This window comes from Myotis brandtii, unplaced genomic scaffold, assembly GCF_000412655.1.
Source record: "Myotis brandtii unplaced genomic scaffold, ASM41265v1 scaffold1270, whole genome shotgun sequence".
NCBI lineage: Eukaryota > Metazoa > Chordata > Mammalia > Chiroptera > Vespertilionidae > Myotis > Myotis brandtii.
Window position 1 is genome coordinate 415,994 of NW_005354465.1, and position 16,061 is coordinate 432,054.

General features: G+C 42.3%; 1 protein-coding gene across 1 annotated transcript in view; it reads right to left on the reverse strand.

Moving 5' to 3' along the window:
- UBAP1 (ubiquitin associated protein 1) overlaps positions 1-15,509 on the reverse strand; it is a 38,712-nt gene extending 23,203 nt beyond the window's left edge. Inside the window, 2 exon segments of the mRNA XM_014534231.1 lie at positions 6,304-6,344; positions 15,062-15,509. Of these exon segments, the coding sequence (XP_014389717.1) occupies positions 6,304-6,337 (34 nt within the window). The 5' untranslated portion in view covers positions 6,338-6,344; positions 15,062-15,509.
- Positions 15,510-16,061: the final 552 nt, after the last annotated feature.

The window sequence follows — 16,061 nt, forward strand, 5'->3', positions numbered from 1 at the left end:
TGCAGGCAACCCCACTCCCACCGCCACAACTCCCACACGCTGATGGCGTCGGCCCCACTCGCACCTGCTGAAGGTGCAGAGCTATTGGGGCTGGCGCCAGCAGTGGGTGCAAGAAGGGCTGGCACCGTCAGTGATGCGAGCGGCAGCTGCTGCCCCGATCTCCCCTCGGGAGCCGGAGGAGGTGGAGAAGCCCTGAGGGGCAATTGGGGCCAGCAGCCACCACTCAAACCCACTGATGGAGCGGAGCGATCAGGGTCGGCGCTGGGTGCCAGCAATGGGTGAGAGTGGCATTGCCGGCAGCGGGTGCAAGCAGAGCTGGCACCGGCAGCAGGTACAAGCGCCAGTGGGACCGTGGTGCACGGGAGCAAAGAATTTTCAGTAACACCAGAGGCTCACCCTGATGACAGTGACCGGCGCCCCGCCTTGGTCTGGCGCCCCGTCACCTGCTCCACCATCCCACTGTGGCTGACACCCATGTTCCACGCCCCCCTGGTGGTCAGCACATGTCATAGCGACTGTTTGTTCGGTTGTTCCGCCGTTTGGTCTATTTGCATATTAGCCTTTTATTATATAGGATTCTTAATTCTATAAGCTTTTCCCTATTTAAAGATTTTTTAATTTTTTAATTTTATTACTTTGTTGTTGTTAATCCTCACCCAAGGATCCACTGATTTTATAGAGAGTGAAAGAGAGGGAGGGAGGCAGAGAGAGAGAGAAACATTAATGTGAGAGACATCAATTGGTTGCCTGATTTGTTGCCTCCCGCACATGCTCTAGTCAGGTTTGGGTTTGGGTCAGGGTTAGGATTAGCAACTGCAGCTGGGGATCAAACCTGCAACCCAGGTATGTGTGCCCTCGACCACGAATCAAACCTGAGACCCTTTGGTGCACAGCTGATGCTCTAAATCAGCGGTCTCAACCTGTGGGTTGCGACCCCTTTGGCGGTCGAACAACCCTTTCACAGAGGTCGCCTAAGACCATTCTGCATATCAGATATTTACATTACGATTCATAACAGTAGCAACATTACAGTTATGAAGTAGAAACGAAAATAATTTTATGGTTGGGTCACATGAGGAACTGTATTTAAAGGGCCAGAAGGTTGAGAACCACTGCTCTAAATACTGAGCCACACCGGCCAGGGCTTTTTTTTTTACTTTTTAAAATTTTTTGTTAAAAACTAAGACAGAGCCCAGCGTGGCTCAGTGGTTGAGCATAAATCCATGAACCAGGAGGTCATGGTTCAATTCCTGGTTGGGGAACATAACCTGGTTGCAGGTTTGTCACCAGTGTGGGGCATGCAGGAGGCGGCCAATCAATGATTCTCTCTCATCACTGATGTTTCTCTCTCTCCCTCTCCCTTCCTCTCTTAAATCAATAATAAAAAATATATATTTTTTAAAAATAACAAACAAAGAAACTAAGACAGAGCCCTGGCTGGGTAGCTCAGGTGTTCGAAGCACAGTCTCACACATTAAAAGACTGGGGATTCAATTCCCTCCCGGTAGAACTCCTAAAGGAGGCAACCAATTGATATTTCTCTCTCCCATCAATACTAGTATTTCTCTCCCGATCTCTTTCTCTCAAATCAATTTTTTAAAAAAACCAACATATCCTCCTCAGGTGAGAACTAAAAAACAGACACTAGCCTACACAGGGTCATCAGGAGCATCAACATCACTGTCTTCCATATCCACCTCTTATCCCACTACAAGGTCTTCAAGGGAAATAACATGCTTGGAGCTGTCATCTCCTATAATAACAGTGCTGACTTCTAAAATACCTCCTGAAGGATCTGTATTGGGCTCTTCTTGAGGAGGTGTCAATCTTCAGAAAACATGTCCACGGGGTTTGCTTGGTTTCTTTTTTCCATCAGATTTGCTTCTAAGCAAATACTGCACCATAAACATTCCTGTTAATGAAAACCTTGCAATGTTGAGGTCCATGTTTTGAACTTTTTAAGGAGCTTGTTAAGGTTTACAAAAGCTTTTGCTAAACCCTCCATTGTAAATTTTCTTGGGGGAAGCGGGGGTCTTCTTTTTCCTCTCCTGCAATTTCGCTTTCTCTTGCCTCATTTTCAGCTATGTGTTCCTGTTCCAATTACAATTAACTCCTCATTAGTCAATTACTCAGGAACCACCTTTACGAGCTGCTCAATGTCATCCTTATCCAGACAGGTTAAAGTTGCTTGCCATCTTTACCACAACTTGTTGATTTTTGCAACCTCCTCATGCTTGGCAAATCCTCTGAAGTCACAGATGAACCTCTTGAATGTCTGCTTCCAGATGCCATTCATAACTCCTTGGTGACACCATCCCAAGCTCAAGCAAGTTTCTTGTTGCAGTCATAGAATGTTATAATCCTTCCAGAATTGCATCAGTGTCTTCCTCAGCTGCAGCAAAAGCCTGGGCAAAGGTCCTCTTCAGGTGATACGCCTTAAAAGCTACTATAACTCCTTGACCCATTGATTGCATCAAAGAGTGGTATTTGGCGGGAGATTTGATTTTGGGATGAAGATCAATAAAAAGAGAGTGTTCAAGAGGGTTATTAGCAATACACAAAAATCTTAAAATAGTACTTCTCCATTTTGCTAGCAAAGCAGTTCAGGAGAGCATCTTGGAAGAGGAGCTTGGTCATCCATGACTACTTACAGTTTCTGTGGTACATTGGCAGTGTGTGCTTAATGATATGTTTCAAGATCCTGGGGTTTTCACTGTGCCAAATCAGAAAGGGTTTCAATTTGTAACCTGCAATATTGCTCCCAAGCAAGACTGTTCTGTTCTGCCCTGACTGGTTTGGCTCAGTGGATAGAGTGTCGGACCTGCGGACTGAAGGGTCGCAGGTTCGATTCCGATCAAGGGCATGTACCTTGGTTGCAGGCACATTCCCAGGAGGGGTGTGCAAGAGGCAGCTGAATCGATGTTTCTCTCTCATCGATGTTTCAAACTCTCTATCCCTCTCCCTTCCTCTCTATAAAAAAATCAATAAAATATATATTTTTTAAAAATGTTTTTAAAAAAGACTGTTCTGTTCTCACTGGTAAAAGCCTTGAAACTTGGCACTTATTTAGTCTCCTTAATAGAAGTAAGTCCCTTAGGCATCCGCTTCCAGAATAGGAGGTTTCATCCATATTGAATATTTGCTCTGGCAAGTAATTTTCCTCCACAATCAGCATATCTAGAGTTTCCAAAATTTCTTCAACCTTCACATCTGTCAGACTAACTCACCATTCACTTTTTCATTATGTAATGAATAACAATTCTTGAATCGTTTAAACCACCTAGAGCTAGCAGTAAATACAACATTACAGTCAGGTCCGGGCTTTTCTTTCAAAATCGCAAACAAACTTTTTGATTTGCCTGTGATCATCACAGTGCTGAGAGGGCAGATACACCTATATGTCTGGTCATTAGAAGTTTTTCCATGTCTGTTATAAGCCCTTCTCAAATTTTTGTTAGTCTTATTGCCTTCAATGACATAGATCCTTTAACAATTTCCATCACTTTGTTCTTGTTCTTTAAGATTATATGATCAGCCTGGCCAGTGTAGTTCAGTGGTTAAATATCAACCCTATGAACTAGGAGGTCAGGGTTCCATTCCCTGTCAGGGCACATGTCTGGGTTGCAGGCTTAATCCCCACTAGGGGTGTGCAGGAAGCAGCAGATCAATGATTCTCTCTCATCACTGATGTTTCTCTCTCTCTCCCTCTCCCTTCCTCTCTGAAATCAATCAAAATATATATGTATATATAAAAGATTATATGATCACTCAATTTCATTTCTAAAGCAATCACTCAATGTGGCTGCTTAGTGATAACATTAGCAGTGGATATTTGTACACTAGAGGCCATGATGAGCAAAACAGCATAAGAGAAAATGATGCAATCAAGAGATGCAGCCCTAGCTGGTTTGGCTCAGTGGATAGAGCATTAGCCTGCAGACTGAAGGGTCCCAGGTTCAATTCCGGTCAAAGGTACATGCCCGGGTTGCAGGCTTAATCCCCAGTAGGTAGCCAATGATTCTCTCTCATCATTGATGTTTCTATTTCTCTCTCTCCCTTCCTCTATGAAATCAATAAAAATATATTAAAAAACAAACAAAAAAAGAGGTGCAGTAAACATGAGATGTCTAAGTCTGCTCCCAGCGTAACAGAGCATACTGTGCTATGGCAAACTTCTTTTTATGTAAAAAAAAAGTTTTTTTATATAAAAAAAGTATATACAGTATATTCTAAAATAATAAAAAGTGCCTTGGCCGGTTTGGCTCAGTGGATATAGTATCGGGCTGCAGACCGAAGGGTCCGGGGTTCGATTCTGGTCAAGGGCACATGCCCAGGGTTGCGGGCTTGATCCCCAGTAGGGGGAGGGGGGTGTGTGTGCAGGAGGCAGCCAATCAATGATTCTCTCTCATCACTGATGTTTCTATCTCTCTCTCCCTCTCCCATTATGAAATAAAAATATTTTTTAAATAAAAAGTATAATACAGTAAATTCATAAACCAATAGCACAGTTGTTTACTATTATTATCAAGCATTATGTACTGTGTATAATTGTGTATTATTATAAAGTGTCTTGCTTATACCAACATCATCACAAACAAAAGTAATGCATTTTTGTGCTACATGACAACAGCTACAACATCACTAGGTGATAAGAATTTTTCAGCTCCATTATAATTTTATGGTACCACCATCCTATATTCAATCTGTTAACTACAACATCATTATGTTGCACTTTACTGTGCTTTGAAGGAGCCCTGTAATAAACCTTACACAGGATAACTTACCTGGCAGATCTGATGGCTGACCTGTACTAGTATATAAAATGCAAATTCCAGAATTTCAATGACTTAACTCCAAAGGGATTTAACAAAATATATGCAAGTAATGAGTGTAAGTATATACACAATGGTGATTCAAGATATTAAAGCTGTTGTATAGTGTATATAAGCAAGTTGACAGCCCAGTGCCTGCTGTACCACCTTGACTGAGGTGAGTCACACAATCAAACAATTTCATAATCAGAAGAGCAGACCAACACATGTTGCCAAGTTGTCTAGCAAATCATTCTTACAATGACATGATTTATAAAATGAAAGATCAGTTTTAAAACCCTTTTAAAAATAATTGTGTTGCTTGGATATTTCTGTTCTTTGATTCTTATCTTCTATATGAAAAGAGGTCTTTAATTATGACTTCTTAGGCACCTCCATTCCTTCCAAGTGCAGATAATAAAGTTTATAAATGCCATATCTTAGAAAAAGATGGTAAACTATTAGTCTCTAGTGCAAAATTGTAATTACTACTATTGGTACTTCTATAATACATTGATCTACTGATCATGGTTTACTTTAGTATATTACTTCCTTTTGGGGAGGGGCAACTTAATCAAAATATTAGCTAAAGGTTTAGAATTTTTCATACCTGATATGGAGAAGAGCTATGACCAGGGAATGATAAATATTTCAAAATACTGCCAAAGAACAATGAAGCCTTTGCCAATGTGGCTCAATGATTAAAGCCCCAGCCCATGCACCGAAGGGTCTCAGGTTTGGTTCAGATCAGGGCACATACACCCAAGGTTGTGAGTTCAATCCCCAGTTGGAGCGTGTGCATGAGGCAACCAATCACATCAGTGCTTCTCCCCCCCCCCCTCGCCCCCTTCCCTCTTTTGAATCAACAAAGAAAACATCTAACAGTGAGGATTTAAGAAAAAGAACAACAAAAAGAGGCAGCCTCCCTAACCAACTCTGGTAGTTACAAGTACAATAAAACACAGAGAGACTAACTATCCATTTGAGGAAATATTTCAATATTAAAGCTATCTATAGAAAAGACTCACAGACACAGAGAACAGACTGCCCATTGCCAAAGGAAAGGGAGGTTGGGGGGCTAGATAAAAAAGGTGAAGGGATTAAGAAGTAAAAATTGGCAGTTACAGGATAGTCACAGGGATGTAAATTACAGCATCAGGCATATAGTCAATAATATTGTAATAACAATGTATGGTGTACTTGAAATATTTGGGGGACTACCTTGTAAAGTATATGATTGTCTAACCACTATGCTGTACACCTGAAACTAATACAGAATACCGAATGTAAATAGTAATGGGAAAAAAATTCCAAAGTAAAAAATACATGTATTAAAGTTATCTGAAGCCCTAGGGAATGTATATGCTACCTTGTACACTTTTATTTTTCTCAAGCTGCTCATTTGAATAAACAAAAAGGAGCACTTAAATAAGTGATTTCAAATTTCTGATCAAATCAAAACTTAAAGCATAATATCTAATAGTCTACTTACCATGAAAATCTGCACCCAACTTCTTAGAAGCCATTTAGAATCTGAAAAACAAAGAAATATTTTTTAGACTTATGATGTCTTGAGAAAATATAAACAAATCATGACAAGAAAATTGGCTGGGTAGCTTAGTTGGTTAGAGCATCTTCCTGATTTGCCAAGGTTGTAGGTTCAATCCCCAGTCAGGGCACACACAAGAATCAAACAGTGAATGCACAAATAGATGGAACAACAAATTGATGTTTCTCTCTCTCTAAAATCAACAAAAATAAAAAACTTAAAAAAAAATTTTTTTAAAAGAAAGAAAATTGAAGCTATAAAAAGGAAACCAGAAGACTAAAAGGTAACAGGACTGACATAGCCCTCAAACTTCTCAGTTCCAAAGTCTCAAAAAAGAAAGCAGAGCCTGGCCAGTGTGGCTCAGTGGTTGAGCATCCATCTATGGCATGATTAGAGTCCAGGTCAGGGCACATGCCCAGGTTACAGGCTCAATCCCCAGTAAGGGGCGAGCAGGAGACAGCCAAACAATGATTCTCTATCATCATTGATTTTTCCATATCTCTCTCCCTCTCCTTTCCTCTCTGAAATCAATAAAAATATATTTTTTTAAAAAGACAGAAATTTCTGAGGTGGAAATGAATGACATACAACCTTTGTACTATTTTAATTTTGTATAAAATTTTTTAAAAATGAAGGGGGGGAAAACATAAAACCACACATCTAGTTTAATATTATCTTTGCACTTTCAACCCCTAGATAAGGAAGTAGGTGCAAAGTCTTTTCTTACACAAATACTCTCAGCTCTTCAACCTAAAGTTTATCTCCCTTGATATAGTATGGTATTTAATTTACCTAAGACATAAGCAGAAAAAAATTAAGACTAAGTATATGAATTTATGGTATGGTATCTATTAGCCAGTACTATAGCATATTGCAAGGCATCATAGTGAAAACATTTTTATTTTCCACTGTAACCTTTTTTTAAAGTAAATATACTGTACCTATTTGTAAAAATTACTCAAAACAGAATAAAAATCTGCAAAGGATCTTTTTTTTTAGTTTTGTTTTTTAATCCTCACCCAAGGATATGTTTTTATTGATTTAGAGAGAAAGAAAAAACATTGATCAGGTGCCTGCAGTACTCGCTCTGACTGGGGAATGAACCTGCAACCTAGGTATGTACCCTGATAGGAAAATGAACCCTCAACCTTTTGGTGTACGGGATGACATTCCAACCAACTGAGCCACTGTCCCAATTATGTTCCAATTAATTGATTATCTGCCACCCAACCAGAGCTGGGATTTTTTTTTTTTTAAAAAGAAACAGACAAGTTTATTTTAAAATTTACATGGAAAGGCAAAGGAAATATAATAGCCAAAACAATTTTGAAAAAGAAGAAAGTTGGAGAATTTACCATCAACTTACTAAGGGCTACGCTAATTAAAAGACAGTGTGGAAATGGTATAATGATATCACATAGACCAACAGAACAGAGTCCAGAAATAGACTCATACACATATAGCCAAATGATTTTGTTTGTTTGTTAATCCTTACCCAAGGATATTTTTTCCACTGAGTTTTAGAGAGAGTGAAAGGGGGGAGGTAGGAATGGCAGGGAAGGAGGGGAAGAGAGAGACACACGGATTGGTAACCTCCCACAGGTGCCCCAACTGGGGCTGGGGATCGAACCTGAAACCCAGGTACATGCCCTTGACAGGAAATCAAACCTGCAGCCTGAGACCCTGCAGCACTCAGGCCAACAGAGCCAGCCAAATGACTTCAAACAAAGGTACAAAGGAATTTCAAAGGGGAAAGGTTGGTCTTCTCAAAAAATGGTGCCAAACATTCATATGCAAAAAAACCCCACCCTTAATCCATACCTTGCAATATATATACAAATTAACTGAGAAGGATGGAAAGATCCTAGCTAAGGGCTACAGGGATTCTTTTAGGGGTGATTTTCAAAGAACCAACAAACCATAATGAAAATGATTTAACCTTTTATATGTGCAGAAGACATTTCATAGGCTCTTACAGGCTCTAGAGTCATCATTATGTATATAAACCACAACAATACAGTGAGACTTTTGAACCTTGAAGCCAGATTCTTGACAGCCTGAACCTTCCCACATAGGCACATACCAAAAATGTGTTTTTTCCTAAATCTTTCATGGGAAAGAAGCAGTATCTAAGCATCCAACCATGAGAGCTGTGAATATGCTCAGGAAATGAGCATTTTCATCTTGGTGTCCTAATATTTATTGATATTATTGGATATCATCGGTCATCAAAGAAGCAGCTGTTTTTGAGAGGCAAATGGCTGGGGAGAGGCTGCTTGAGCCCCTGATTTAATACATAATTTTAGAAACCAGCTAACATCAGGGATGTTTTAAAGAAGCTCTATCATAATGAGATATCACCTCACACCTGTTTGAAAGGCTATCATCAATATATCAACTAACAAGTACTGGTGAGGATGTAGAAAAGGGAACCCTCATACACTGTTGGTGGGAATGCAGATTGGTGCAACCACTGTGGAAAGTTATCTCAAAAAAACTAAAAGTTACCGCCTTATGACCCAGTGATTCTGGGAATATATTCAAAGAAGCCCGAAACAATAATTCGAAAAAATATATGCACCCCTATTTCACTGCAGCGTTGTTTACAATAGCCAAGATTTGGAAGCAACCCAAGTGTCCATCAATAGATGAGTAGATAAAAAAGCTGTGGTATATTTACACAATGGAATACTACCCTGACATAAAAAGAAAGAAAATTTTACACTTTGCAACAGCATGGATAGATCAGGAGAACATTATGATAAGTGAAATAAGCCAGTCAGAGAAAGACAAGTACCATATGATTTTACTTATATGTAGAATTTCATGAACAAACTGAATTACCACACAAAACAGAGACAGGCTCATAAAGAACATGGAGACAGCTCTGGGGTGGGGGTCAGGGGGTAGGGAAGGTGGAGAGATTGAACGAAAAACAGAGAACTCATGGACATGAACAACAGTGTGGAGATGGGGGGGGGAGAGTGAAGGTGGAAGAGAGCATAGAGGGGATAAACAGTGATGGAAAAAGTAAAATAAAAAATGTTTAAAAAAGGAAAATATAAATAGAACCAAGATGGTGGAGTAGATAAATGCCTGTACTCGCTGCCTCCCACAACCACATCAAAATTACAACTAAAATATAAAACAACCATCATTCAGAACCACCTGAAACCTGGCTGAATGGAAGTCCTACAACTAGAGAAGAAGAAAGCACATTGAGACTGGTAGGAGGGCTGGTCCGACACCCACATGTGCCATTTTTTTAATTGGGAAGGAAATCGTCTCTGAGGAGGCCACCCATGAGGAACAAGAGGTCCTGGCCCCACACCAGACCCCAGTCCAGGGTCCCAGAGCTGGGAAGAGAAGTCCCCCCGCATCTAAAGGCTGTAAAAACCAGCAGGGATTGTGGCTGAGTGACAAGGAGGCTGCTGAAGACCCAGGTGTCCCATTTAAAGGGCCTGTGCAAGAACTTACTTGAATTTCCAGCACCAAGTGGCTTTGGGGGACCCAGACACATATGGCATGCCACTACCTGGGGCCACCTGGCAAGAGCTACAGAGGGATTTGCAGATGACTTGGAGGCCCAGCAGTGAAGCAAAGCTAGTGCCAGGTCTTAGGTCTTTTATTGATAGGTTTGGGTACACTTGTCACCAGCTGTAGCTTGTTTGAGAGATTTTAGCAAAGTCTGAAACCTGAGCCAGGAGAGGCCATTCAAATGGAAAAGCTGCTACAAACAGCTTGGGTGGGGCTGCAAATTGGATGGGGCAGGGTGTCAGGGAATCACCAAGGCAGAGCAAACAGTGTGCTCCAGGCTGATGGAGACTCAGATACGGCTGCCAGTCAGCCCTGTGACAGGGGAGGTTCCAGCACAGGAACAATGACCCCTGTCAGCACCCCTGTCTGGGATAAAGCCGCCCCCAAGTTCCTGCCCCAATGCATCTCCCTGGAGGCCCTAGAGCCAGTGCACCCAGTGAACAGCTTCAGATCATACTAGGTTACAACTCTACACATCCACAAGTGACACACTCAAGAGGCAGACTCAGTGAGCACCAAAGCCCCACTGAAGCAAGCCCTGCTCCATGTCTTTGACATTCTCACTAAGATCCTTAGAAGTCTCATGACAGGTCATAAATTGAAAGAATATTTGCAACCCATAAATTAACAAATAATTAGTACTCAAAGTATATAAAGAATTCTTAAAAATCAATCAGAAAAAAACAACTCAATAAAAATAGGCATAAAACTTCACAGGAACACAAATGGCCAATGAACATATGAAAAGATGCTCAATTTCATAAAATGCTAATAAAAACATAATAGATACCATTTCAAACACACCAGATTAGAAAAAAATTTTCAAGTCTGACAACATCAAGTGTTAGGGAGGAAGTGAAGCAACCAAAACACACACTGCTGGCTCTTGACTCCATAAGCACAATATTCACATTTACCATGAGCCAATTCAATGACTCAAAAACTGGAAGTGTTTGGTAAGTATTAAGCAACTGATAATGACCAATCCAGAATTCTGAGAACATGTTCGGATTACTGCCAAATACAAATTTTGGCCCTTAATAAACTGGGTCCAACCTGACTCAGCAATACAAGTAAGAAAACTTGTAGTCCCTTATCCAGTTTCTCTAGCTTATTTTGTTAAGTACAAAAACAGTCATTTACTCCTAGAATACTGATGACATCTTAATTGACTAAAATTTTAGTGAAGTACTTATTGTAATAACATTACTATTTCAATGAGAAGGAGGAGTTTTAAAGGACATAACTTTAAAATTAAAAAGTGCTTACACTTTAAATTTATTTGACAGGAATTAGAATGGCTCTGTGACCACTTAAAAGGGACAAAATGGTATAATAGATGGGCATTAAAATTAGACAAATCTAACCACTTTATAGCTGTAACCTTAAATTACTTAATTCTCTGATCCTCAACACCAAAAAGGATGCATATCAAACCTGCCTACCTGATCAAACTGTAAGGATTAAGTTACGTAAAGTGTTAACAATGCCTAGCTCATCAGCATATACCCAGTGTTAGCACCTTTCCCTTTGTAAATCTTGCTACCTTCACCTAAATTTTTAAAGCCTGAAATTACAACTCTCAATTTATAGGAAAACATTACTCTTACATTCAAATTATTTTCCAATACTATAAGAAATTGTGGCTATAGGTTAGAATCTGCTCCTTACTTCTTTCTCTACCTGAAAGGCTTTTTCATATAAGCAATTAAGATTCTGGAAAAGATAAATTTTTTCACTTATCTTCATGATACAGAAGTAGGGATTCTCATGCTATATGAGAAACTAAATCCAGTTAATTTCTAAACTTCAAATATTTTTGCCCTAAGAAAAAGCTTATTTAATACATTAAGATACTACACAATACCTTATGCATGTATTGAGAAAGATTGTTTAAAGAAAATTACCTAATTAATGATGAACTGATGGTTGGTTTTATGGTTGGTCTATGGGAAAAAGTTCACACTAAAATAATCTACAGTGGGGCCTTGACTTACGAGTTTATTCATTCCGTGACGGAGCTCGTAACTCAAATTACTCGTATGTCAAATCATAAAGTGAACGAGTGAGACACGTGATGCTGGGCTGATATTGTGGCGTTCACTGTGACATTCACTGCGCCAACTAGCGGTGGGGTATCTGAAGCTGGCTCGTAACCCAAATTTTAGCTGGCAACTCAAAGCAAAAAATCGGTTCGTATCTCGAAAAACTCGTTAGTCGGGACACTCGTAAGTCAAGGCCCCACTGTACATGTGAAAAAACTCCAAACATTCAACAGTATAATCAGAGAACAGGAAATATTTATAATACTGACATCTACACTCTGGGCTAATGAAGATTCACTTATAATGCAGAAAATACTTGAGAGAATTTTAGTCACTGAATTAAACTTTGAAATCTCATTTTAAATACCACAAAAAGAAAAGATAAACAAGATAAAGTGACATTTGCCAGTCCTAGACAAATGTGATCCAGCAACCATTATTGAGAATTGTTTACCGACCTAATATTATTTTATCAGGATACTATGACTGTCTTCTTCAAAATCAAAATGAAAAATAAAATCTCTCAGATATACATAAAATATACCATAATGAGGTAATGCATCAAATACAAAAGAAAATTCAGAAAGTTCTTTTATTCACATGCTTTAATTTTCTTCCTGTCTTTATTTCTAAAACTAGAGGCCCGGTGCATGAATTCATGCACAGGTGGGGTCCCTTGGCCTGGCCAGTGATGGGGCCAATCAGGGAGGCCAGCCCGCCATGGAGAGGGACCACGGGAGGTTGGCCCCAGCAGCAAGCTAACCAACGGCCGATTCCACGAGGAATTGGCTCCTTGCTCCCTCCTGTCTGGGTCCGGGGTGCAGGAGAACCAGATTTGGGGCTGTCAGGGCCCCAGCAACAAGGTCTGGGTCAGTCCGCATCATAGCTACTGGCCAGAAGTCTGGTCGTTCCAGTTGTTCGGTCATAATGGTCACTTAGGCTTTTATATACAGTGGGGCCTTGACTTACGAGTTTAATTCGTTCCATGACGGAGCTCGTAACTCAAATTACTCGTATGTCAAATCATAAAGTGAACGAGTGAGACACGTGATGCTGGGCTGATGTTGTGGCGTTCACTGTGACGTTCGCTGCGCCAACTAGCGGTGGGGTATCTAAAACTGGCTCGTAACCCGAATTTTAGCTGGCAACTCAAAGCAAAAAATCGGCCGAGAGAAGGCTCGTATCTCGAAAAACTCGTTAGTCTGGACACTCGTAAGTCAAGGCCCCAATGTATATAGATAACACTTTATCTTCCAATGAGGCCATAGCAAGTTATTTGCTACACAGTGATAGAGATGCTCACTAAAGAAACAAACTCCCATTTCCATAATTATAATGACTTATTAATGCAACAATAGGCATTCAATAAATGTTTAATAAGTAACAGAAAGAGTAGGGCAGAAAAAAATGAATAGGATGGGTTAGAAACAAAAATTTAATTTATAAAATTCCACTTAAAGCCCTGGCTGGGTAGCTCAGTTGGTTAGAGCGTCATCAAGATATGCCATGGTTGTGGTGCATCCTGGTCAGGGCACATACAAGAATCAACCACTGTCCTGGCCAGTGTGGCTCAGTTGGTTGAGCACTTGGTTCAATTCCCGGTCAGGGTACATGCCCAGGTTGTGCGCTCTATTCCCAGTGGGGGTCTTGCAGGAGGCAGTCCATCGATTTCTCTCTCTCTCTCCCTGCCCCTCTCCCTTCCTCTCTCTAAAATCAATAAAAAACAAAATAACCACTGGATGCATAAATAAGTAGAACAACAAACTGATGTTTCTCTCCCCCTTCCTCTCTCTAAAATCCTATATAATAAAAGCCTAATATGCAAATTGGCAGTTGTTCAACCTGGAGTTGGACTGGGAGACCTTGACTGGGAGACCAGGAGTTCGACTGCTCACTATGACATGCACTGATCACCAGGGGGTGACACCACGCTGGCAGTGAGCAGCACCTCCTTCCGATGGGCCCCAAAGATGGGCCCCAAAGAGAGCGGGACCGCGGCAGGATGGTGGAGCAGGTGAGCGGGCGGTGCCAGGCCAAGGCCGGTGCGAGCGGGGCCCAATAGCCCTGCCGACGACCCTGCAGACATCGACCAACAGCAGCAGTAGGGGGCGGGACTGCTGCCCAGCTCCTAGGCGCTGAGGGAGCCAGGCAGGGGGCCCAACCCTGATCTATCGCCCCGCAGGTGGGATGGTAGAGTAGGTGAGGGAGCCCCGCCAGGCCAAGGCAGGGTGCCACGTGGGGCTGTGGGGCTGCGAGGCTGGAGGCATGAGATGAGGCCTGATCTCTGCAGGCCACCCCAAGGGACCCCCCCCCCCAACCTGTGTACAAATTCGTACACCGGGCCTATAGTCAATAAAAATTTTTAATTCCACTTAAAAGTAAATAATGACAAATTTCAGAGAGAAGGGGGGGGCAGGAAGTGATTAACCAAAGAACTTATATGCACATATGCATAACCCATGGACAGACAATAGTGCAGTGAAGAAGGGAGGACAGGAGTGGGGTAGTGGGAGTAAGTGGGGGTTAAAAAGGGGACATCTGTAATACTTTCAACAAAAAGATAAATAAATAAAAAAGTTAATGCAGACAATGTAATTCTTTAGACTTTGGACACTTTCAGTCCAAAACATTTGCTATAAAAATTCAGAAAGTTTCAGTTTAACTTGTTTTGAGACATTAACTAAAGAGCTAGCTATCACTAAAGACTAAGTGCCCTGTTTTCCCCACCACCAAATCTGATAAAATTTTTATAAAGAGAAACGTCCACTGTATCTAACCTAATTCTCAAATACTAATACACAACTGAGGATAGAGAGAAAACACTCATTTAATAGTTAACTAAATTACCAAATCTGGTTTGCAACCATGGTGGCTAAAAACTCTCAAAATTTTCGGCTTCATATAAAATCTATTTTTATGTTCAGTCATACTTTAAGAGGCTACTCTGGAATCCAGTCCATGTGGCGAGAACACCAAGGCCAGAGAGCGCTGATACAGATCAAATAAATGAACTGTAACTTGATGTTCCGCAAGAAAGATCTGCGGTTGTTTCAGAGGCCCAGGTGGACGGTCCAGGTAAGTCTCCACCCAAGAAACAACAAGAGGCAAAGTAAACATACCTGGAGAAGGCCTGGCCATGTCAAAGGTATCCCCAAAGATCACTCAGCCCGCGGCTGGTCGACTCCCTTTTTTCTCCCCCATCTCGTCACCTCAGGAAGAACCAAATCTGCGCCGCGCGTCCCCAACTCACCCTCAACTCCACATCACTCACCTTCCTGACTAACACCTGGGTCCCCCTCCCGGGCATCCTCCAGTTCCCACCGAGCTCTCACTCCAGCAAGAGAGGCCGATGTCTACACAGCCTATCGTCCCGCACGTATTAGTCCCCTTCATCCGAATTCATTTCCCCACAACCCATCTGCCCTCCGCCCCTTCAACTCTGGCCCCCTCACGCCGGCCCCTCTCCCTGAAGCCTCCCCGAGGCACGGTCTCCGGCCTCTTCTCACTCCTACACCCTCAGCTGCATCTCCTTCCATCCAGCGGGGCCTCGAGCCTCTTCCCCGGGTTCCCTCCCTCACCCGTATCCCGGGACCGGCGCCCTACCCCCAATGCCGCCCCTCCTCTCCCTGCCCCAGAAGGAGGCGCCTCCCCCCTCACCTGACGCCGCTGCCGCCGCCGTCCCAGAAGCCGAAAGGTGCTGGCGCCGCCGACCTCCCACGCTCGGTCCCCGCTGACGGCTTCTAGGGAGAGCGAACACCACCACCTTCCACTCTGTCCGCCCCAGGCCAGGCCGTCACCGCAGCCGAAGCCAGTACCACAGCCGCCATGTTGAAGTCCTACTTCCCTCCTCCTTCCCCTCACCGCTCCGCCCCCTTGGGCGTCTGACGTCATGACGCCTCGCACCACGCCCCTCGGTCCAGTGGGAGGAACCGACGTGACGTAACTTATCTCCCTTTTAGTGCCAAACAGCTGCTCCTACCTGGGGCGTTGCCATTGGAATGGGTGAACCCTGCGGACCCTAAGGGAAGGCAGAAGGAAAGGGTCACTGAGAGGGGAAGGCGTAGGAGCGGATTTAGGGAGACGGGTCGGAATGCAGGGACCAGAGTTGAAGGGGCAAAG